The sequence below is a fragment of the Bacillus rossius genome, assembly GCF_032445375.1.
Source record: "Bacillus rossius redtenbacheri isolate Brsri chromosome 9 unlocalized genomic scaffold, Brsri_v3 Brsri_v3_scf9_2, whole genome shotgun sequence".
Taxonomy (NCBI): domain Eukaryota; kingdom Metazoa; phylum Arthropoda; class Insecta; order Phasmatodea; family Bacillidae; genus Bacillus; species Bacillus rossius.
In genome coordinates, this window is record NW_026962013.1 from 24,161,976 (window position 1) to 24,185,120 (window position 23,145).

Genomic DNA, 23,145 nt, shown 5'->3' on the forward strand with positions numbered 1-23,145 from the left:
TTTTCGAATAATGACTGTGAAAGGAAACATCCTGTTCACCTGTGCACATCTTTCTATAATTTTCTTTTAACATTTGTTTGCTTTTTGACACAATTATCACAAACAGGAAACATTTTCTATCAACTGTGGAAGTATGTGACTTTTTTTCGTAAACAACCTGATGATTGGAAAGAAACTAGCACTCAGCTTACAGCCAATCTTCTGGCAGTCGAAGCCATTGTAGTACTGCTCCACGTTCGCCCGCTCTATGATCTCCCCGAGGAAAGGCCGCCGCACCATCGTAGGCAGCCTCCAGCCGGGGTTGCAGCGGCACTGGTAGCCACCTCGCCGGAAGCCCCAGCCGTTAAGGGGCTCACACTGAAGACAACACGACAACAAACTGTGGTCCTGTCACTAAGGCTCTCCGTTTTGCTCACCATGTGTGGTTTTCGCTCATTCCAAATGTTTATGAAGAAATGTCTCGTCAGTCATACGCATCACTCAGCCGTGGAAACAAAGAAAATGAACTAACTAGTGAGTAATTATATTATTTAATAAGGTAAAAAATTTACTTATGAATACATATTTGCTTGACTATTTACAAATAGTAGATCAACTGTAATATAATTTAGCGCAAAAAATTTACAAAAAAAAATAATTTGTGTCATAGATGCATGCAAAACATCCATAGGAATTTCAATAAACTAATATTATTGTGATGAAAATGCAATACAACCAACTGAACACTATTGTCCCAAGAAAACAGCAACACATCATTAAACTTAGATTTAGTTGTTAGATTTCTAAATAGTTGTAGGGATCATTTTGACATTTTTGTGAGCTTCCACTAACCCCTTAAGCACTACAAACTGACAAGACAATAAAGAGAGCATTAATATCTGGAAAACCTAACCATCCTGCATTTTAGGAAAACTCATAACCAAATGGCAAAAAAAAAAAAAAAAAAAAAAAAAAAAGCTATTTACACCTTACAGCTTAGATGAACAGATATGACAGATTATTTCAGATTGCAGTAACCTACTTAAAAAATAAAAAAATAAAATAAAAAAAGGAAACTAAAAATTTCTAAACTTATAGGATGGCAAAAATCTTATTACATTTGTCTTTCTATCCATAAAAAATATATTTAAAGTTTGTGCTGAATTACTCAAATACTCATATACAATGAACTGAACCAACTGTAAAAAACACAGATCCAAGCACAAAATATTTGTGAAACATTTTAGATGGATTCACTATAAGACTGTGTGAATATACATTTTTTAGTTCAAATAAAATATGAATATGAATACCAAATTAGTCTCTAATATGAATAATGAAATAAAATAACAAAAACGAGAATAATTGAAATTCCCCAAAAAAATTATTTTTTACATCTTGTAACAAATATATAGGGAAAGAAAAAGGTAAATACAGTACACTCCCTATTTAACGCGGTTGTCGGGGGACATAACTTTTACCCGCGTTGTTGCATAACCGCGATGTTTCGATGTGACCAAGGTCAAAAGGCATAAAACACCGCCTGTGTTCTAATAGGTCGGCAAGCACGCACAGTTTTCACCAAACACGGGTGAAAAAATAAAAAATAATAAATTTTAAAGATAAATATTAAATGTTGAATTGTTTTTATTTTTCCGCGTGCCGCGCAGTTTGTCGCACGGCCTACGAGCGCGCCACACGCCGCCATACACACGTGCGGCACACAAGCTGCTGCCAGTCTCGTGGTGTCAGCCACAGTATCTGCTTCGTCTAAGTGTCCGTAACAAAGTAAGTGCAGTGTGTGCGGTTACACACGATTCTGTGGCCAAAGTCTTCTAAAAAGAAAGGCCGTAGTGATACTTCAAACCGAATATGAATCGCAAAGTACCGAGTTTGATTGACAAAATAAAAGTTCTAGATTTACTTACAGATAGCTTGTCTTTTGTAGAAGCAGGACGCAGATACAGGAAAAAAACGATTCTAGCATTCGTACAATAAAAAATAAAGAATCGTCTATCGTGTCAAGTGGTTAAACTTTATTATCCATGCTTACAGTAAATTATAAATGGTCACATGTGGGAAACAAAAATTGCGCCAATTTAATTTTAGCGCAATCAGTGACGCCGTATTAAAAACCGTGTTAAACTTTGTCTTTACTTATTTCACCAAACGCTGTGTCGAGTTGCTGAGTGTGTGTGGCTCGGATCGGCAAGTGTTATATTCCCCAGCCTCTGTTTAAAGGTCGGGAGACCGCTACACATAAACATTTCCGGGACTTGTTTACTACCTCACGGCAAAAGTGGTACAGTATGGTTCACGTAAATATTGGACCACTGGGAATTCCTGGGCAAAGATTAAAAATACGCTAGCCGATTTACTTTACTATTTAATGTTAAAATATTATACCAAAGTAAAAAGATGAACTTGTATAATACAATGAATTACCCAATAATATTACGTCTGTAGGTTTAAGTTGTAACAAAACATTTATATACAGATGTCCAGTAAAGTACCAATTAAAATTCTGGAGTGGAATTTTAAACACCGGACTACCTGATTTTGCCTTGTACGCAGCGACGCTGCTCAGTCAAGTGACTCATGCTCTGCCTGTGTGCTGCGTGAACACATTCCCTCCCCCACTCCCCCTCGTGTTTCTGCCCGCTCTAATCTCTACCTCTCTCCATATTCTCGGCTCGCCTCTCCCTAACCCGCGCTTGCCGAAAAACAAGCCTATCCAACATCAATCCCCAGCCGAGTCACGCTGGATGTCGCTGGACGGTGGGCTTTATCAGGTCCCCTGTCCAATGCTTCATTTGTGAGATAAAGCGACGTTAAGAACTAGTGTTTCAGAAAATATCACTGGTCTGGATTGGACCATAATTTGAAAACCCTACAAGATAGAGGAATAATGTACGGAGATATCTTGTTTAGAATTTTACTGCGGACATTTTCTACGCCTAGGCTTTTTTCTGCCCGATGCTTAGTTTGTTAGTTACAACGCAAAATTATCCTAATCGGCTGTCAACCATTTATTCCATTATTATTATTATTCATTTCTGACTGGGGGACATGGTTTGACCCGCGATATACCCGATTCCGCGATCAATCGAGGCGCGATATACCGGGAGTTTACTGTATGTACCTAAATGGCTTGTGGGAAATTAAGATAAATATTACTGAAGTGAAAGGTTGGTAAGGTTAAGTCGGCTATAATAATTATTTATAAAATGTTTAAGAATATCAATTATTAAAAAATAAGTTTTTATGCAGCATACCAAACCTAACCAACCTTTCGCTTCAGTTTTTAATGTTTTTATTCATTTTATTTCCCAGAACCAGCTACTCTGCATATTGATCCACAAAATTTTGCACCATCCCCAAAACACAGCGAAATCAATTCTATTTCAAGAAAAATAATAGATTTGTTTCTAATATATTCATGAAATAGTGAATAAATGAGATCATATTTATATTTTCAATCCATAGTTATTCATACTCTTGTTGTTAACGGCAGCCAGGACACTGTAATTTAGTTCAGCAATATTACAAACACATTTTCTGCTAATTTTCTCTGGACTCTGGAACCATAATTACGTTTGTTTTTGAGTCACAATGTCTGTGTCGTGACAGCTACATGCAGCAAGTAAGCTGCTGTTGTATCGCAGGATGGTAGACTATCGATTTACATAATACTGCAACTATCATGTTCACTACTTTTAATGGCCATCACAAAGGAGCGCCCATGTTTTGTGTTGTAGTCCATATTTGTTTCACTTCCCCCCCCCCCCCCCCCCCCCCCCAATTTACTGGTATGTTTAATGAAACAAATACAAAAATTAATAGTTTTTCTCAATGTTTGAAATGTCTCAAATAGTCCAGGTTTTGAACCGACCACACAATTTTTTCCACTAATGTTTTACGAGGCAGTAGTGAAATAACACTGAATACATATTGTGTGTTTAAAAATGTTTCTGATTATACAGACTCCTAAAAAACCTAACTTGGTATTTATATTGCACAAATGACTTGACCTCAACTGCGAACAAACATTGATTATATATATAATTATTCATTATTTCGAAGTGTTAGTATTTGAAGTTGAATTGAATACGAATAATAAATTAATCATATTCACACATGCATTACACATAGAGAAAAAAATAAAACTACCCACACTACACCTCACCACATTAATAAAGACCGTAAAATTATTTCCATACAGAGAAAGCAATCCAGCCAATCTCTACATTTGAAACAAAAAAAAAAAAAAATGAATAACCTGAATGCTGCAAATTGTAACACGCACATTACCAAACTTTGAACCGACTGGCAACAAAAATAATTACTCACTTCAGTGGTTTCTTTTTTGCAGCGAGCTGTGTCTGCAAATCTATTTGGTCCACTGTTCCCTTTTCCTTTTGGACACTGATTTATGTCTATCCTATCAAAATCCATTTCCAACACCGAGACAGCTGTGTACCTGAAATAAATAGTTCAGTGTAATTTACAAGATCCTTAAATACATGTAATACAATCAGGGGCGTAGCCAGGGGGGGTTTTAGGGGTTCAACCCCCCCCCCCCTCTTAGCACAAATTTTAATTAAATTTCTTATTCATCACTCAAATTTCATATTAAAAATTAATAAAATTTTTACCATTACAATATTTAAATTTAAGTACCGAAAACTGCTAAAATAGCACTATTTTACACCTTAAAATCCAAATTTTCCCGGGGGAGGACCCCCCACTTTAACTTCTTAACACCCCCTATACACAAATCTTGGCTACGCCACTGAATACAATTAACACTGAAAGACCTTCATGACAAGTGCAAGAAGAAAAAAAGCACAGGCCAAACAACTTGCGAGTTGTAAGCACTGGGTGAGGAATGTGGGAGGTAAGTGGGAGTGAAAAGGGATTGGGAGGAGGGAATGGTATCAGTGGGGTGCTGCCAAGGAGCACGCATACATACAGTACAACTCTGTTATAATGTTCCTGCCTATAAGGTTTCCCTGCTCATGTCAAATTTTTTTAAGTCCCAACATTTTTCCCGTAAGGACTAATGTCATTTACATCTTGCTTATAACTTTGTGATTGGTTGTTGATGGCGCCACGAGTGCAGTTTTTTTGTTTCAGTGAATAAGAAACTGTATTAGTAGGTCCATGTTAGTCGTTATTTGGTCATCTGCGAAATAGCTGTGTGAGTGGCTGCTCGCCAGATTACATATTTTAATGTAGCAAAGAGAAGAATTTCATGCCTGTAGTCTAGGCCAGACTGTAACATTTTTCCAGACTTTTTATTTTAATTAGGCCTAAAGTGGAGATTTTTGGAAATTGGTGACCACGAAGAGCAGACAGTTGTACCATGCGTTGCAAGCGACTGCGGGATTTCGCTAACTGTGAATAAATATTCTGCCCAAGTGATGAAGAAATTTTTTAGGGAAGTTTGTGCTGCGAGTTTTTGTTTTCTTGAGGTAAATGTTACTGTGTCGAAGAATGACGGCCACGTATAGTGTTTGATAAAGGCAAAAATTAATCCACAAACTTTACTCGTGAATTCTTTTATTTAGGCAAACCCATTTTCAAAATAAACAAACTTAACCTCACACAGGAATATCCTATGGAACTTAAATTATTCTCAGCAACCAGCAAATTTCTTCAAATTTTTTGTGTGTGCAATCTAGACCAAACCAATCGTCAGCTAGTCGGAAGTCTGGATTTCTATAAAAAAATATGACCATATAGTGCTCAAAAAACAAATTATAGACACATGCACCAGAATCATTAAACGACTGATGTTTTTAGAACAGTCGATGTGTAACAGGGCAGTGCACAGTCTGCACTACTTTGTTCCTTAGGGCTCCACCAAATTCTCATCTCTGCCGGTCCGTTTCGAGAGCAATACTTTTCCATCAAACTATGAAGCCCAGCTCGCAAGACATTTGGCACTGCACTGCATAATGTTCTAGCTCCTACCTCCAACTAAAACAGTGATGGCCATCTCCCCCATTGAAACTGATTCAAGCACAAGTTAAATATGAATTAATATGAATTTTTTATATATTTTTATACCTAATATTTTATGTAAAGACTAATAAAAATAATATGTGGCATAAAAAAAATAAAAAGGAAATAACAAAAAATTAATATTTTAAAATCTGCACTTACAAAAAAAAACACACAAAGAATGCTTATAGAACAATATATAGGCTGTATCTGAATACATAGGGATGCAGCCAAAGCACACACATTTCTACATCCCTTAGCAAATGCAGCCAAAATGTAAAGAACACATTTCTAAGGGATGGATGGTAACCAAATACTTTTACTGCTAGCACCACCTGTTTAAAGATGGTCGAATTAATGTGCACACAGCCATTTTATGTCCTAGTATCTACAAAGATTCAGAAAAATGTAACTAACAAATAAGCAATGGTAAATAAAATTACAAAATTTTAATGTAGCGTACATATTACAAATGTTGGCAATAAAAATAAAATTTTCAATATGAATCCCGAAATATTAAAAATTCTTTCAATGAGCATTAAATACCCTTACAAGTTTAAGCTTACCGATAGATAATACTTTCAATACTTATATTTACATTTTTCTTTGTCACTCTTTTGAGTTACAAATTAATTATGTTTTCCAAAATTTTTTTTAACAAACATCTGAAGCAATATGATGTACAAAGTGCAGCAAGCTGGCAATCTTTGTTTGTTACCAGTGCAGCGAAATGTCACTATTCCTCAACCCCTCTTCCAAGCTTCACCTCCTGTTTGCCACACCCTTAAGTGACGTGTATGTTTCTATTTCTAGGGTCATAGCTAGACTCCCCTCTTGTGAGCTGCGCATGAGCCTTGGCACTGGCGAACTGGCGTAGGGTATTTAAGCATGAGAACAAGATAAAATCATCCTATTCTCGTTTACATTTCATTGTCTTACCTTCGTTTTTTTAAGCCACGGGTGTTAAGAGCAACATAAATTGGCTTGGTAAGTGTTTGTTCGTCGCCACTGTGAAAATCGGCGGTGGCCCTGTATTTAACGTGAATGTAAATTAATCTGTTAAAAATTAAAGTTTTTTTTTTTACTTTCCTTTTCGACCGCCACCTCGTGCAAATTATTTTGAGGTTTATCTACGGTTGCTGTCCGTTTTAAAATCTATTTCTTTCATGATGACTTGTCAATGTCTCCATATAAATTTTTTTTTTTCTCTCCCGTGCACGAGACAATGGCTCTAATCGCTAATTCAGATCTGCAATTGTAAATTCACTATGATTGTAGTTCCCTATTACTGTTCGGTTTTGTTTTGTGATACATTTACATGCGGATCAAATGTTTGGTTTGGATATTGCATGGTATGTGCTGCAAGCACTAGGTCTCACTTGAATGCGCACGCTGAGGCTCGTTTATCCTGTTTGGCAAATCACATGTTTTGCATTGACATGTTTGAGTGTTTTCCCCACGGCGTACTAAATTTTATTCATGCCAGTTTAATTTTTTTGTTAACTGGTTGACGCCTGCCCGCCCTTTCTATATTAAATATCACGTTACTTTACGTTATAATTAAACTCAAAACGAGTTTTAATAAGTTCAGAAGCAATTCAGGGAAAAATGTTTCGGCAATAGGCCTACTCACGTAACATGCGGCGACGAATCTGTGCAACGTCGACGGTTATAAACAAAGCCACGAACAATAGAATAATTCATTAAAGCAACCAACCATCTTCATCCTTTATTTTTTTACGTCGCTATAACCACACATATTAACGTACTTCAGAATATAATAGTAAATATGGACGAGTTGTGTAAACAATGTATATTTCTCTCTTGCCACAGCTAAACATGTACATTGTGACGCCATCTTGTGAACGGCGATCTACCAACTGTATTTATATTTTATAATAGTATAAATTTAACTAATTAAGTGTGAAAGCAAGTTTAAATACTTTTTAATACATAGGATTGAATATATATGTATTTACATATAATTATTTATGCCACGTTTATCTTTTCTTTTTAATTATTAATATCTAGTTTATACTTCCACCACCAGGGCAGGGAAATTTCGGCGAGATTCATGCGCACGCATCTCATCCCTCCCAAAGAGGAGTTAGTTCGCCCCTCCCTTCATTTCTTCGTTCCCGCCCATTTCTCCCTATATAAAGGCGAGGTCATCCTAGAGGTGGGTTAGCGAGTTATGGGAACGTAATAGTTCCCGGTATCGCTGTCACACGCTCCCGGCCGAGCATATGAGGAAACGGCGGAGAGGTGGGTTGTCGGAGGACGAGAGGATTCAGAGCTGCGCTGCCGAGGAGAGAGGTCGTCTGACGGAGCTGCTCTGCCAGACCATCCAGATCTTCAAGGAGCTGCCCTGAAGTGAAGAGCGAAGAGATTCGACAAGTTGTGCTAGCACTTATTAGTGCTACACAGCCACCGAAAACAGTTCCTGTGCGCCCAGTGCGCACAGGGGTAAAGGTTAAAGCTGCTGCTTAACGACTGACTCGGACTCAACAGCCAAGCAACACTGATTACACCCGGGGTTAAGTCCTCCTTGGCCTAGCCGCTTGCGGTCAGTGGGTGATTCTGTGTGTAAGGCAGCGACTGACAGACTAGACCACAACGATGGACACCTCGGAGATGGCTCCCATGCCCTCCGGCGACACCACGAGCGACTGCCCATGGCAAACGGTCCAGGGCAAGCGGCCGAAACGCAACCACGATGACATGGTAGGCGTGGCCGGGGGCCCCTCACCCCCCGCGCCCTTCGCAGCGCCCTCAGCGCCTGGCGCGCCCGCACAGCCACAACAGGCTAGCAAAAGACAACAAATCAAGCCGCTCTTTGTCTTCCTGGACAAAGGGCACAACTACCCGACCATCTTCAGCGCCCTGAAGAACTCCCTTCAGGAAAAATGGTCGGTGTATAACCGAGGCCGCGATCAACTCCAGGTACAAACGGCATCCATTGCTGAGTACCACACCGCGATCAGGGCCCTCAAGGCGATCGGCGCCCAACACTCCGTCCTTCTCCAGAAGGACGAGATCCCCAAAAAATTCGTGTTCCGCGGCATACACCGAGAAACCCCGGCCGAATTCCTGACCGACGTGTTTGCAGGATTGCAGCTTCCAGTCCAGTCCTTCTGGTTCCTGGAAAACCGACAAACTCGCCAGAAGTGCGACAAGCTAGTCGTCGAGGTCCCTCAGACCTGCGACACTGACACGATCCTCGCGATTAATGAATTCGCGGGGATGCGGATTCGCGTCGAGGACTACCGCCACCCCGCGGGTCCTTCACAGTGTAGCACCTGCCAGCGGTTCTCGCATGTTGGCAGAGGCTGCAGCGCCAAACCAGTGTGCCGCTGGTGCAGCGGGCCCCACCGCGCTCCCGACTGCCCCCACGGAGGAAACCGCGACCATGTGAGGTGCGCGAACTGCGGCGGGCCACACGCAGCCAACTACCGCGGCTGCTCGGTGTACAAGGCCGAGACTCGCCGACACCTCCCCCCTCAGCAGAGGAAGGAACGCGAACGCCAGTCCAAGCTGGCCATGCGGGAAAACCGGCAAGCTGCGGCTGCCTCACAGGCGCAGCCCCAACACCCAGGCCCCTCTGGCCAGCATCCAGGCCCGTCAGGCCAACAGGGGCCTCCGAGGCCCAACCCATGGGGCCCGCCCAGGTACCCGGAGCCGCAGTACTTCGGCCAATACCTGGCTCCGGCACTGCAAAACCGGTATGCCCCACTTACGCAGGGGCCTACCTACAATGAGGTAGATTACCCGGCCATCGCGAATGACTACAGACCACGCCGGCAGTACCAGGGACAACCAAAGCCGCACTTCAAGAAGCACCATAGTGGCCACAAAAATGGCGGTGGTGCTTCCCACTCGAAACACCCAGAGCGAGACAGGCAGCCGGCCACACCCGCGGCACCTACCCCCTCACCAAAACCGACTCCGCGGGTCAAGACCCAGGCTCCCCCCGCCCCAGCATCTGCCGAAACAATGGCAGTAGACGCGGCCCCAGGCCCATCGACCTAACCACAGGCCGTGCCACACAGTGAGCCCGCACCTGCGCCAGACATGTCGCAGTTCCTCCAGGTCTTGGAACAGTCCGAGACCTTTAAGGCTGACCCAGTTCTGGCCGCGACCATCCTCCCTATGTGCCAACTCATGGCCATATGGTGCAATCCCGCAACGGAGCTTAAAGAAAAAATCAGAGCCACAATGGGCTTTGTCCAGGTCATCACTGCTCGCCATAATGGCAGCAAATAATCAGGGACCCGACATAACACAATCGACCAACTACACAAACTTACACAAAATCCTTTTCTGGAATGCAAATGGAATTAAAAATAAAATGAACGAATTTATTCATCACCTCGACAAATATAAAATAAATATTGCGGCAATAAATGAAACACACTTGCAACAATCCGATCGGTTCACAATTTTAAATTACGTCACATACAGATGCGATAGACCAAATAATAGAGGAGGGGGCGTGGCCTTAGCTGTGCATAAGAGTATAAAACACTCAGAATGCCAGCTCCCTCCCTTTCCAAATTTAGAAGCCGTAGGAATTAATCTTGTAATAAATAGGCAGCAAATTAAATTAATTTCTATTTACGCGCGACCCGGCAGATCACTAGCAATAGCAGACCTAGATTTATTATTTGATGTAGGCCCTTCGTTTTTAGCTATCGGCGATATAAATGCGAAACATATAGAGTGGAACTGTAGGTACCAAACAGCGAATGGTAGACTACTCTACATGCACCAATTAAATAGAAACTATCATGTCTATGCTCCCTCAGAGCCCACGCATGATTTTGGTAGACAAAACACACGACCAGACATTTTAGATATTGCACTTAATAAAAGAGTAAATTCCGGATTTGAACTTGAAGTTGTGCATGAAATGTCTTCCGATCACTTTCCGGTACACATTGTATTTGATGATGCAAAAACAGAGTCAAACACGCCTCGTAAAATCAAAGATTATAAAAAAGCCGACTGGGGGGGTTTTCAAAATTATCTCCGAAATAATCTACCGGACGCGGCCGAAATAAACATAACAGACAGTGAAAATCTAGAGGCAGCAATCACTGAATTAACAACAAAAATTCAAACCGGAATAACCAGGTGCATTCCAGAAAAGGAGATTAGGTTAATGCATGACGAGCTGCCAGCATACATAGGCCAATTAATTTCACAAAAAAGTCGACTGCGCCGCGAATACACACGACGTAGAACGGCCCAAACCAAGCGCCGAATAAATGAATTACGAATAGTAATATCAGACGAAATTGCCCTTTGGCGAGCGAGCACATGGGACGCAAAAATATCTAGGCTCAAAATCCAGGACAATAGTGCCTGGACTATGACCAGATGTCTCCTAAATAAAACAGATAAAATACCACCACTACAAACAGACACTGGTATTGCCTTCCAACCCCGTGATAAGGCAGAAGCCTTCGCGAACACACTTGAAGCTGCGTTCCGGCCTCACAATCAGCCGTGCGACAGACAATTCACTGCCCAAATATACAGGGAATTGCGCCTGAAACTACAACAACCTGCAGTTGCAGAACCAGTCCCTACACTTGCGCAAGAAGTCAAACGTGTTATTAAACGCATGCGACCTAGAAAAGCCCCGGGGAATGATAGTATACAGGCTATCGTCCTAAAACAACTACCAGATGAAACACTCGAATACTTAGCAGCATGCATAAATGCTATGCTAACACTACACTACTTTCCGACACAATGGAAAGAAGCTAATGCTATAGTATTTCATAAGCCAGGAAAAGATAAATCCTTGCCGCAAAACTATAGGCCAATTAGCCTACTAAATACACTCTCTAAAGTAGCAGAATGTATATTATTGAACAGACTTAAAATACACATACGAGAAAATAACATATTGCCTGACGAGCAATTCGGTTTTCGTAGTGCACACTCGACTGTACAACAGCTAGTCCGCCTAACGGAAGAAATAACTAGCGCATTTAATGTGCGGGATTATGTAGTAGCTACATTCCTGGACGTAGAAAAAGCCTTTGATCGAGTCTTTCACGCAGGTTTAATCTATAAAATGTATGAAACAGGCTTCCCTGATTGTTACATTAAATTAATAACATCTTACTTAGCCTATAGGACATTTAGAGTCACAACAGAAGGCTCTAAATCAGACATAAAACCTATAAATGCAGGCGTGCCACAAGGCAGCATTTTAGGCCCCGTTTTATTTAATATATACGTGAGCGACATGCCAAAACCTGCACACCGCCTTGTAAAATTAGGCTGTTATGCGGACGATACAGTCCTATACAGCCGATCGCACAACCTACAATTAGCCACAAATAGGCTACAAACCGCACTGAGCTCCATGCAAGATTGGTGCACAAAATGGCGCATAAAAATAAACACTACAAAGTCAGAAACTGTAATTTTCACGCGTAAAAATCTACCACCACACGATCGCAGGCCTGAATTAAACCTGTTCGGCGACCAAATTCCCCATAAAGACGTTGCTAAATACTTAGGTGTTCAAATGGACCGCAAACTACTATACAGGATTCACATAGATTCGAAGAAGGGACAGGCACATGGCAGAATGTGTGCATTGTACCCAGTAATGAGTAGGCGCCTCGGAGGCACAGTTAAAAACGGACTGCTGCTCTATAACGCCCTCATCCGCCCAATAATTACATATGCAGCCCCTGTGTGGGCTATAGCAGCTAAATCACACCTTGCAAAACTACAGCGAATACAGAACAGATGCATTCGCATCGCCACAGACGCTCCCCGATACTGCCCAGTCGAGGCTCTCCATCGAAAAACGAACACAGAAACATTACATGATTTTTACGTCCGAACCACACAGACATTTTATGACAAATGTGCAACACATGAAAATCCACTTGTTTCATCACTAGGACAATATGATCCAGATGAAATAATTAAATTTAAGCGACCGAAAGTGGTACTTGCGCACCGACCACCGTAGAGCGCTGTGATTGGCCGGACCCTCCGGCCAATCACAGCGCGCGCGCGCGCCCAGAGTCCGGAACCCGACCAAATGGTTGCGGACTGTTCAGAGAATTCGGTCCAGCGCCGAGTGTGGCTATACTGTAATGGGTGGCCATGCCGCTGGGCACAATACACGAGCCTGCTGGCAGCTCAAACACTTACATCAAGCTCTCACACAGCCCGTACAACACCGTTAGAAATAAAGCGTAGGAGTTGTTGTTAGGGATCCGTGATGAAGGAGTGGGCAATTTCTCTAACCGACCGACTGCCTTTTGCTGGCGACAGGCGATCTGAAGCTATGTCCTCTCCAGAGTGTGTCCCGACACATCAACTTGCGGGTAACACAATACAAATTAATTATTCGTAGCTTCATAGCGTAGATGTTGCGGCTAGGGTCTTGCAATGACGGATCAGGCAATTTCTCTAACTGACCGACTGCCATCTTGGCGACAGGCGACCTGAAGCTATGCCTGTTCCGGAGTACGACCCAGTGCCAATACTCGCGGTTAATTAATGCAATGAACAACACCGTGCGTACACAACATATCACTTTTTTATTTTAGGTACGCGAGCTGACTGGCAGCTTGGTGGGAACAACAACATGTTGCCCCTAAAGACCAGTGCCCACCAAAACAAATGTGGACAAAAGGTCCAAGCTCCCAAATTGCTTAGTAGAATTTTTCTATCTGCCCAACTCTTCTTCCAGGACCATCCTTCTTTTCCTGTACTCAACCTGCCTGCTAATAATGCATGATATTTTGCATCCCGCATGAAAGTGCCCAGGGTTTTCCCTGTGTCTATGCAGGTTTTACCTGGGCCCAACTTATCTAGTAATTAGTCTAGAATTAAGATAGGGGAGTTAGCCATGGCGCCAATTGCTGCCATGGTTGGCCAATCCCCGAACAAAGCACACGATGCATGCCTCCCTTTCTGCATGGCTTACACCCAGCATGATTAGGCGTAAGGGCTTCGGCCTGGGACGCACCTAGAGTCTTCCCTAACCCAGACCCCTCCCAAACAAAATACACTTAGTTTTAGTTAGGTTAGGAAAAAAAAAAAAAAAAAATAATTAGGTGGGTTGTCGGTGGTCGTCTCTCGGGGCGTGCGCATCTCTCTCGCGGGCTGTTGGCTGGGAGTTCCCTGCGACCTATTGGGTAACCGAAGGCTGGCAGTGCGTGTTGGTTTTGTGTGCGTGCTGGGGGCGGCCTAGCAGCGCCAACTGCTACCGACCGCGTCCCGCGGGTGGCGGATACGGGAGCCCAGCTCGAGAGTTGCAATCTCGCTGGGGTGGCTGTGAATAACCAATAGCAGTCCGCGGACCAATGGGCGGCCTGTGGAGTCGTTATCACGGCTGTCGGGGAGAAAGGTAGCTTGAATGTAGCTCGGCGCGCGGCAGAAAGCAGCTTCGTCGGCGAAGGCACCGCAGGGGAGCTCGATGTGCCCTGGATGCGAAGTGTAGACGAACTGCGGGCTGGAACTTGCGGAGCTGTGGACTGCCGCGCGCGCAACGGAACTGAACAGCATCGGAATTCTGAAGGAAGAGATGGCAGCGCCTTCAAGTTGGGGCCCTGTTGGAGCCAGTGGTAGCCTGGGCGGCGCGACCTTCAACCGACCCGGGAATTTGGGGGGCAAGAGGGTCCGACTCGCAAGATACTTCATTCGCCTGAACAACTTACCCCCACCCTGGCTTGAAAGGTCGTTGGCTGTTGACTGGAAGAAGGAAGATGAAGATGGCGCAATGTCAGGCTGCCTTTCGCTCCGAGAGCCAGCAGTTCGAGCCGGTTTACTGGCTCGTCTGCCCACTTCTGTCTTAACTGTGGCTGCCTGGGCAGCTGTGGCTGGGCTGACGTGAAGTCGCCCGCCCCTGGGGGCGCATGCGCCCCTGGCTAATAATAACCCAGGAGCTCCCAACTTTAAATGCGGGCCGCAAGGCCCAAGCACCCAACTCCACCAAGGTTGATTTTTCAGCCCCTCCAACTCTTCTTACCTGGACCCTTCTTCCTCTTGTCCAGTAGTTACCTGCTTGCTTAATGCATGTTATTTGATCCCCGCATGAACCGGCCCAGGGTTTTCCCTGTGTCTATGCAGGTTTTACCTGGGTCACATTAGCTAGCTTTAAGCTAGGCGACCAAAGGGGCGTCAGTCATGGCGCCAATTGCAGCCATGGCTGGCCAGTAAACCCCAATAAGCACATGATGCACGCGCCCTTGTCCTGCATGTTTAAAAACCCGCATGGTAGAGTGTATAGGCTTCGGCCTGAGACACACTTAGGTCCTCTCCTAACCTGGACCCTCCCCTACACACTTAGAATCAACTTAGGCTAGGAAAAAAAAAAAAAATTAGAGGTGGGTTGTGACAGCAATTTTCGGTATCTGTACCAACCTGATACTGATACAGCATTGTACCATGTTACAAGTCTCTGATACTTCTGTATCAGACGGTCCCAGGAGGCAACAAAGCTCCGCGTACGCAGACCGTGCGACCGGAAGGAGAATCTGATACATTATTTATCACGCCTGGTAATTCTCTACCTCTGATACTCTCATGCCCGCCTGATACAACCAGTATCAATCAGTTCAACATTCACTGCAGTTCGTCCTGGCCGTGTATCACCATGTTGCGGGCTGTCATGCTTTGTAGTTAGTATCTTTATAGTGAAATAAGGAATGGATAAGTGCACGAAAAAGACTTCATTTGTGTGGAATTTTTTCACGGAAAATAATGAGTTTGCTAATTGTAATTTGTGTAAACAAAAACTGAGTTATAAATCATCGACTAATCTGAAGAAACATTTGAAAAAACATTGATATAGTATGCTCACTAATGTACCTATCTGTTTTTTTTTATTTTTTAATTTTTGGAAAAACCTTGAATTTTTAATGTATAAAAACACTAGTTACTAATTGTTTTCGAAAAAAGAAAGTCCATATGTTGATTACATCTGTTATTAGTGTCAACTGAGAATTTATTTGCATTTTCATAGCTGTTAGGTGCACAAATATAAATATTATATCTTGTATTAATGTACTTTTTAATATTAAAATTTCATTAGTTTTATTATTGAACGAGACGGTGCACGCACTGCGCACTGAGCGTACTTTGAAGTAGGACAATAAACAAAACGACTTGTAACCAGGGCTGCCACTCTGATATTCATGAAAAACTTAGATAACCTACAAAAAAACCCAGACACATGGGTAAAAAACCCAGATGCGTCTAAAATGCTATAGTTGAAAATGTTTGCGTACTAATTCAAAAATATAAACATAACTGGTTTTAATATAAAACAATTAATTACCTTACAAGACTGAAAACGGTTAAATACAACCAATACAAGAAAATTACACTGCAGAAAAATGGCTGTATAAGTAATTCTTGGACCAGCACATATCATAAAAAAAACCTACAAATATATACATGACAAAACAAACACCATCACTGCATTCTTTAAACCGGTAATTGTTTTTATAAAACTGCATCATGTACGTTAGTCTTTATTCAGAGTCTGATTCTACGAGATTGGTTTGAAGGTTAATTGTTGCATTGGTTTTGTGTTCTGCAAGCCTCTTTGAAGAATGTGTCTAATTTAATATTCGACTTAGCTTCTTGAAAACTAGTTTTGTGTTTATATGTATTTTTGTGTGTGAAACACATAGACTTGTTTGCATTTATCAAACAGATATTGCAACAGATACAGTAGCTACTACCTTTATTATTGTTTTAGGTATAAAAATAATTAAAATTATAAAAAACCTAGAATTGTTGGAATTCATTATTTAAAAACCCAGAAACCCAAACACCATTGTAAAAACCCAGATCTGGGTGGAAAAAACCCATGAGTGGCAGCCCTGCTTGTAACAATATCGCTTTGCGCCTCTCCTTCAAGGCTTCAACGCCTTCCCCTGCGCTTCCTCCCCTACATTCTTTCCCTTCTTTATCCCTTATTCGTCGTTCCTGCTCCCTCCCCTTTCACAAGCTCCGCCCAAGTGACCGTCATCTGCGATCGGGTTGTGCGCACATTGGCCGTGGTGTTGTTCCAGGTGAATTCTGAACTGATACTAAAGTCTCTGATACTTTTCAAGTGTACTCGTTTGCCGTTCCTGATACAGGCACGTATCAGTTACAAAGTATCAGGTTGATACTTTTCGACCCACCTCTAGGTCATCCTAGAGGTGGGTTGTTACAGCAATTTTCGGTATCTGTTCCAACCTGATACTGATACAGTAATGTACCTAGTTACAAGTCTCTGATACTTTTGTATCAGAGCAGTAGCGGTCCCAGGAAGCGACAAGGTATCAGCATTCTCGTTACAGGGTACACATCCTCTGTGCCGTCATCACCAGCGTAAAAAGGTATCGGTGTCTCTGATACATTATTTATCACGCCCGGTAATTCTCTACCTCTGTTACTCTCATGCCCGCCTGATGCAGCCAGTATCAATCAGTTCAACATTCACTGCAGTTCGTCCTGGCCGTGTATCACCATGTACATTGTTGCGGGCTGTCATGCTTTGTAGTTAGTATCTTTATAGTGAAATAAGGAATGGATAAGTGCACGAAAAAGACTTCATTTGTGTGGAATTTTTTTACGGAAAATAATGAGTTTCAGTTTGCTAATTGTAATTTGTGTAAACAAAAACTGAGTTATAAATCATCATCGACTAATCTGAAGAAACATTTGAAACGTAAACATTGATATAGTATGCTGACTAATATATGTATCTTTTTTTTTTTTTTTTAATTTTTGATAAAATCGTAATCTTTTAATGTATGAAAACAATAGTTACTAATTGTTTTCGGAAAAAAAGTCCATCTGTTGATTACATCTGTTATTAGTGTCAACTGAGAATTTATTTGCATTTTCATAGCTGTTAGGTGCACAAATATAAATATTATATCTTGTATTAATGTACTTTTTAATATTAAAATTTCATTAGTTTTATTATTGAACGAGACTGTGCACGCACTGCGCACTGAGCGTACTTTGATGTGGAACAATAACCAAACGACTCGTAACAATTTCGCTTTGCGCCTCTCCTTCAACACCTTCCCCTGCGCTTCCTCCCCTACATTATTTCCCTTCTTTATCCCTTATTCGTCGTTCCTGCTCCCTCCCCTTTCACAAGCTCCGCCCAAGTGACCGTCATAAATATTCTGCGATCGGGTTCTGCGCACGCGCACATTGGCCGTGGTGTTGTTCCAGGCGAATTCTGAACTGATACTAAAGTACTTGATACTTTTCAAGTGTACTCGTTTGCCGTACCTGATACAGGCGCATATCAGTGACAAAGTATCAGGTTGATACTTTTCAACCCACCTCTAGGTCATCCACCTGAAAGTCAGTTGATCGGCCCGACGGCCAGTGAGGCTGGAATCCGCCCACTGGCCATAGGACGATCATAGGGGGAGCAGCAGAACGACTGGCTATCCGTTTTCTGCTGCTCGCACCCCTCCTTCGCGAGTTAGGCCATCCGAGGACCTATCTCGGCATAGGGAATTTGTCTCCTTTCCCCCCCCACCCCTTTCTGGACGATAGGGTGTACCGTGTTTCAATCCAGTGTATGTTGTGAAAGCCGACGCAGGCGACCAATTGAACTGTTTGGACAATTCAGGTCAATAAAAGTTCAGTGTAAAATACCGACATTATTTTCAATGAATAGTTTAGTCCTATCCCTCACCCCACTAGCTATTCGCCTGCATACCAGCCGAGTGTGAATCCTGCCGCCAGACCAGCAGCTTGGACCTTCTCCACCCGGATACCTGGCTCTCACCCAAGAGAGACATCGGTGAGAGAAGAAGAGGAGACGAAACAACAACACTTTGGCGCCCAACGTGGGGCAAGATCAGCAGTTCGACCTCCTCCACCCCTTCTGGCTCTCTGTCAAGAGGGCTGGGTGCGAGAGGAGGAGACGGGATCACAACATGGTAACTTAAGTTGTTAGTCACGCTACTGGATAACCTGTGCTGCTGCCAGCGAGTGGTGATGATCAGGTACCAGGGAAACATCTTCCACGTGTTACTATTCTTTCTCGTGTTTAATCTGTTTTTATATTTAGCTATCTTGTTACTGATAGAAATTTCATATAACGTGTAAATTACGTTATTGCAGCTGTTTGATATTATGCACTTTAGCATGTACGCAGACTATATTGTACCTTCATTGTAAATGTGTGCTATCACTTTTGATATGTTATACGTTACGTATTACTTAAATAATAGCGAACCATCGCCATTAGAGATACGTGAATATTGTGATATCTTATACTTAATACTATTCCATACTTATGGAATACTGTTTGCTTACTGTGATATCTAATTGAATAAAATGAGTGGTCTGATATTTGAAAACATATTGATGAATTCTCTTTGTATCATGATCACACTGTTATTTATGAACTTATTTGTCTTAGTGAAACTGTTAGAGAACACCCACACCACCACTCCTTGGTTATTCCACGAACCAAAACAAGGCTGTTTTGAGCGAATGTTTACTCTTTAGCTTTCTTGATCTGGCAGTTGGAAGCTATGGGGGCGCTGTTCAATTCCCTGAGGGGCCTAAAAACCATATTACGAAGCTGATGGACGTAGAAATGCATCAGTGAAAATCTTGAGCTTAGTGGAAGCTTTGAATATATATACTGTATAGAAGTCGCGAGTGGATAGGATTTACTCTACGTTTTTCAGAAGCGTATGATGAGCAGCTTGGGAACTTCACAGCTGCAGTGCGCTGCCGTAACGCCCTGTATCGTCTTAGTTGTTATTTACACGTTAGAGCGCAGCAGTGTCGCCCGCTGTCATTCCCCGCACCCCCCACCTATCATTCACTGCAGCTCAAGATCGTTCAACGGGAGGGGGAAGGGGTGTTTGAACTACCTCAAAACTGTATCAGAAATTTTAACCTGGGCTGGCGACTTCTATACAGTATATATATTCAAAGGTGGAAGCAACAAAAAGATAACTATGTCCACAAAAATGCACTTTTAGTGGATTCCTTAGCTAAGGGATCCATAAGGCTAGTATCTTGATGCAGCCATTGATTACATAAATATAAAAAAATATTTTAGACTATTTCTGTGAAAAAATTTTGACTTTTAAACACTGTCAACTGACAGCTTTAAACTACAAATATTGGGGGGGAAAAAAATCTTATACACAATAGCAGCTACACATGATATTTCTTAGTTGAAAGATCTTAGGCAGGCCATAAGAAACAATGCTGTGGGCCGGATATGGTTTGTAGGCCGTCAACTGGCCATCAATGAACTAGAGGAAGAGTAATCATGTAAAAAAAAAGAAAAAAAAAGAAAATCAACATGTGTAACGATGTAAAGCTTGTAAATTAATATGCAACACTAACCAAAGATTATATAAAATTAAAGGGCCTTGTAACTACTTGCTAGCTAAAACTCCATAATAAATAGAAAAATTATTTTATTCTCGTTATCTTAAAGGATTAACATGCAACTAATTATTAATATAACTCATATCTTGCTGACCTTTGAACACATTCAATAACAAAAGCAAACTTACGTTGGATATTCAATGTGACGGAAGCTAGTGTGGCGAGGATAAATGTCGGCTATCGGCACCACTGCAGCCACTAGCCATTTGTTGGAACGACCACAGTCAAAATATGGGCGAGTCCATTTCACTGGACCCGGATTCTCATCAACACCTGTTTAAACAGTCATAACTTAAATGTTAAAAAATATTCTTAAGGCCCAGATCATCAGTTTTTTCACTGAAGCAAAAATGACAATACAATCACACATGGAGTTTTCTATATTCTCAACGGATAGCACAAGCATCCAGTTGGATGATGAAATGTTACATTGTAGTCTAACAAAGAGATGGAAAGGTTATAAGATGGATAAAAAAAAAATATTAATGACTTTGTTGGATTTACTAATAAATATCCCCAAAGTAAATACGTATGTGCATATTTCAGCATTCAAATTATGACCATAATCAATTTATGTATTTTCTATACCAAACTTAATGTCAATGGTAGCAAGTAAGTTAATTTAATGCACTGCACTGCATACATAGGTTTTAAAAAGTTTAAATCAAAATAAATTTATAGTGTACAAAATACATAACAATTGTACAGATTTTTAAATTTTAAATATTTTAGCTCTAAATTTATTAATTACAAATTATGGTAAAATATTTTTTTTTGTTTATTAAAAAGTTTAGAGCTTTATCTATAAAATAATAAACAGAATTTTTATTCCCTGCTAACTAATTTTAAAACACTATACCACTCATTGACAGGTAAAGTATTTATTAAAATGAGGTAAAAAAAATTAATTCATAATAAGGAATCTATTTTTCACATTTAAATATACTTTGAAACCAATTTTAAAAGGTTAATCTTTTTCCCTTATGCATACAATGAACTTTCATTATAAGATTAGGGTAATTTATAAAATCTGATGAAGAAAAATATGAACATTTTTTATTTGAAATTATGATGATCATTATGTAGATGATGATTATGATGTATTGATAAGCCCGGAGTCTGGTTTGAATCGCCAGCCATCAAGAACAGACTTGGGCATACTAGGTGAGATGACACTGCAGTGGTTCAACATTGCCTTCTGCAGTACACCCAATCCTGGACCTGACTCACCTGACATGAGCTCTATTTGCTTCGCCAACCGATCAGAATTTTGCAAATCAACAACTATTAATTTCTACCAACAGAGTTGGTACGGTTTCTATTCATCACTGTCATGTGGATCATGTTTGTAGGAGGTGTAACAATACAGTACAGGTACTTTTCACACACCCAAATAAAATATGACAATTTTTTTATTTGTGACAATGCAGTTGGTAAAAAAATGATTTTTAACTTCGACTGTTTTCAAGCAAACTGTAACATGTACTACTTTTTCTATTAAATGCAGCAGCACAATTTTGGAGATAACATCTACACTTCCTAAATCATTCACAAAAAAAAGCTGAATAATAATGTTGTATAATATTATAAAACTATAAAAGCACAGCAGTAGCTGGACTTTCTACACAATTTACCTTCGAAATCTCTAACATAATATAAACCATGGGTGTATATCACATGTAAAAAGGGAGGGGGGGGGGGGGGACTTGGATTTGCAAAATTAAAACTGTGAAACAGGAATGATAAACACAATTCCACGGGTCCCCGCTGGGAATCCTCCAGATTTTCACCCCTGATGTAAATCATCCTTAATAAAACTTTGAATTTCAGGTTATCCCTAGATTTGTTAGCATACACTACTCACCTGGTGGGCCGTGAAACGTGAATGTCTCGTTTGTGTTGTTCGCGTACCGGATCTCCACCTGATAGGTTGTCTTGGTGTCATGTCGTCGGTCAACATTGTCAGGTAGCCAGAATTTATACCTGACATAAGAATATTTACATTTTACTTTTCCTCTTGAATAGTATATACATTTTTAAGCTTCAAAATTCTAACAACAAAACATTAATATATAAATACAAATCACTATATTCGTGCCTTGAAATGTGTTGGATTTTTCCCTTAGTGAATTTGGTAAATAAGAGAAGAGACACCAATACTTTTATTGAGAGCAGTGCTGTTGGTATGAATTTTAAATTTTTGTAATGGCTCTTAATTTTTTGTTAAATATAAAATTCCTCCTCAATTAAAAAGTCTAAGATTATCTGGTGTATTTATGGGAAAGTTAATCACTTTATAGCAATTTGGAAAAATGGTTTCATTTTAAAATGTATTAAATGTAATACAACACAAACTTAGGCAGCTAAGCATGTCTACAGAAACATATATCACTATGTTCAACACATATCCTTTGCTCACCAATGCTATGTTATTATTTTCTAAGAAAATTTTTCATATCATAATGTATTTTCACATAAATCTAATATAAACTTATATACTTAAGAGAAACAAATGTACAAATATGACAAAATGAAAAAGAGCTACGTGCCACAATATTTTTCAAGCCAAAGGTACCATGTAGGTACTCATAGCAACAAAAAGCTATGTAATACATTTCCTGCTGAAAGTGTTAAAAGACATAATCAGAATGAGCTAGGTGTCACAGTAATGTTTTCTTATTTCTAAAAATAACACACATCCTGACCCTTGTCCCCTGAAGGAGAGGGGGTGACAAC

At 41.0% G+C, this 23,145-nt stretch overlaps 1 protein-coding gene across 1 annotated transcript in view; it reads right to left on the minus strand.

Annotated features, from left to right (window-relative positions):
* LOC134542961 (uncharacterized) overlaps positions 1–23,145 on the minus strand; it is a 51,735-nt gene that overhangs the window by 18,828 nt on the left and 9,762 nt on the right. The window contains exons 3-6 of the mRNA XM_063387587.1: positions 22,274–22,392; positions 20,538–20,682; positions 4,330–4,459; positions 192–357 (exon numbers count right to left, since the gene is read on the minus strand). Of these exons, the coding sequence (XP_063243657.1) occupies positions 192–357; positions 4,330–4,459; positions 20,538–20,682; positions 22,274–22,392 (560 nt within the window). The remainder of the gene's footprint in view (positions 1–191; positions 358–4,329; positions 4,460–20,537; positions 20,683–22,273; positions 22,393–23,145) is intronic.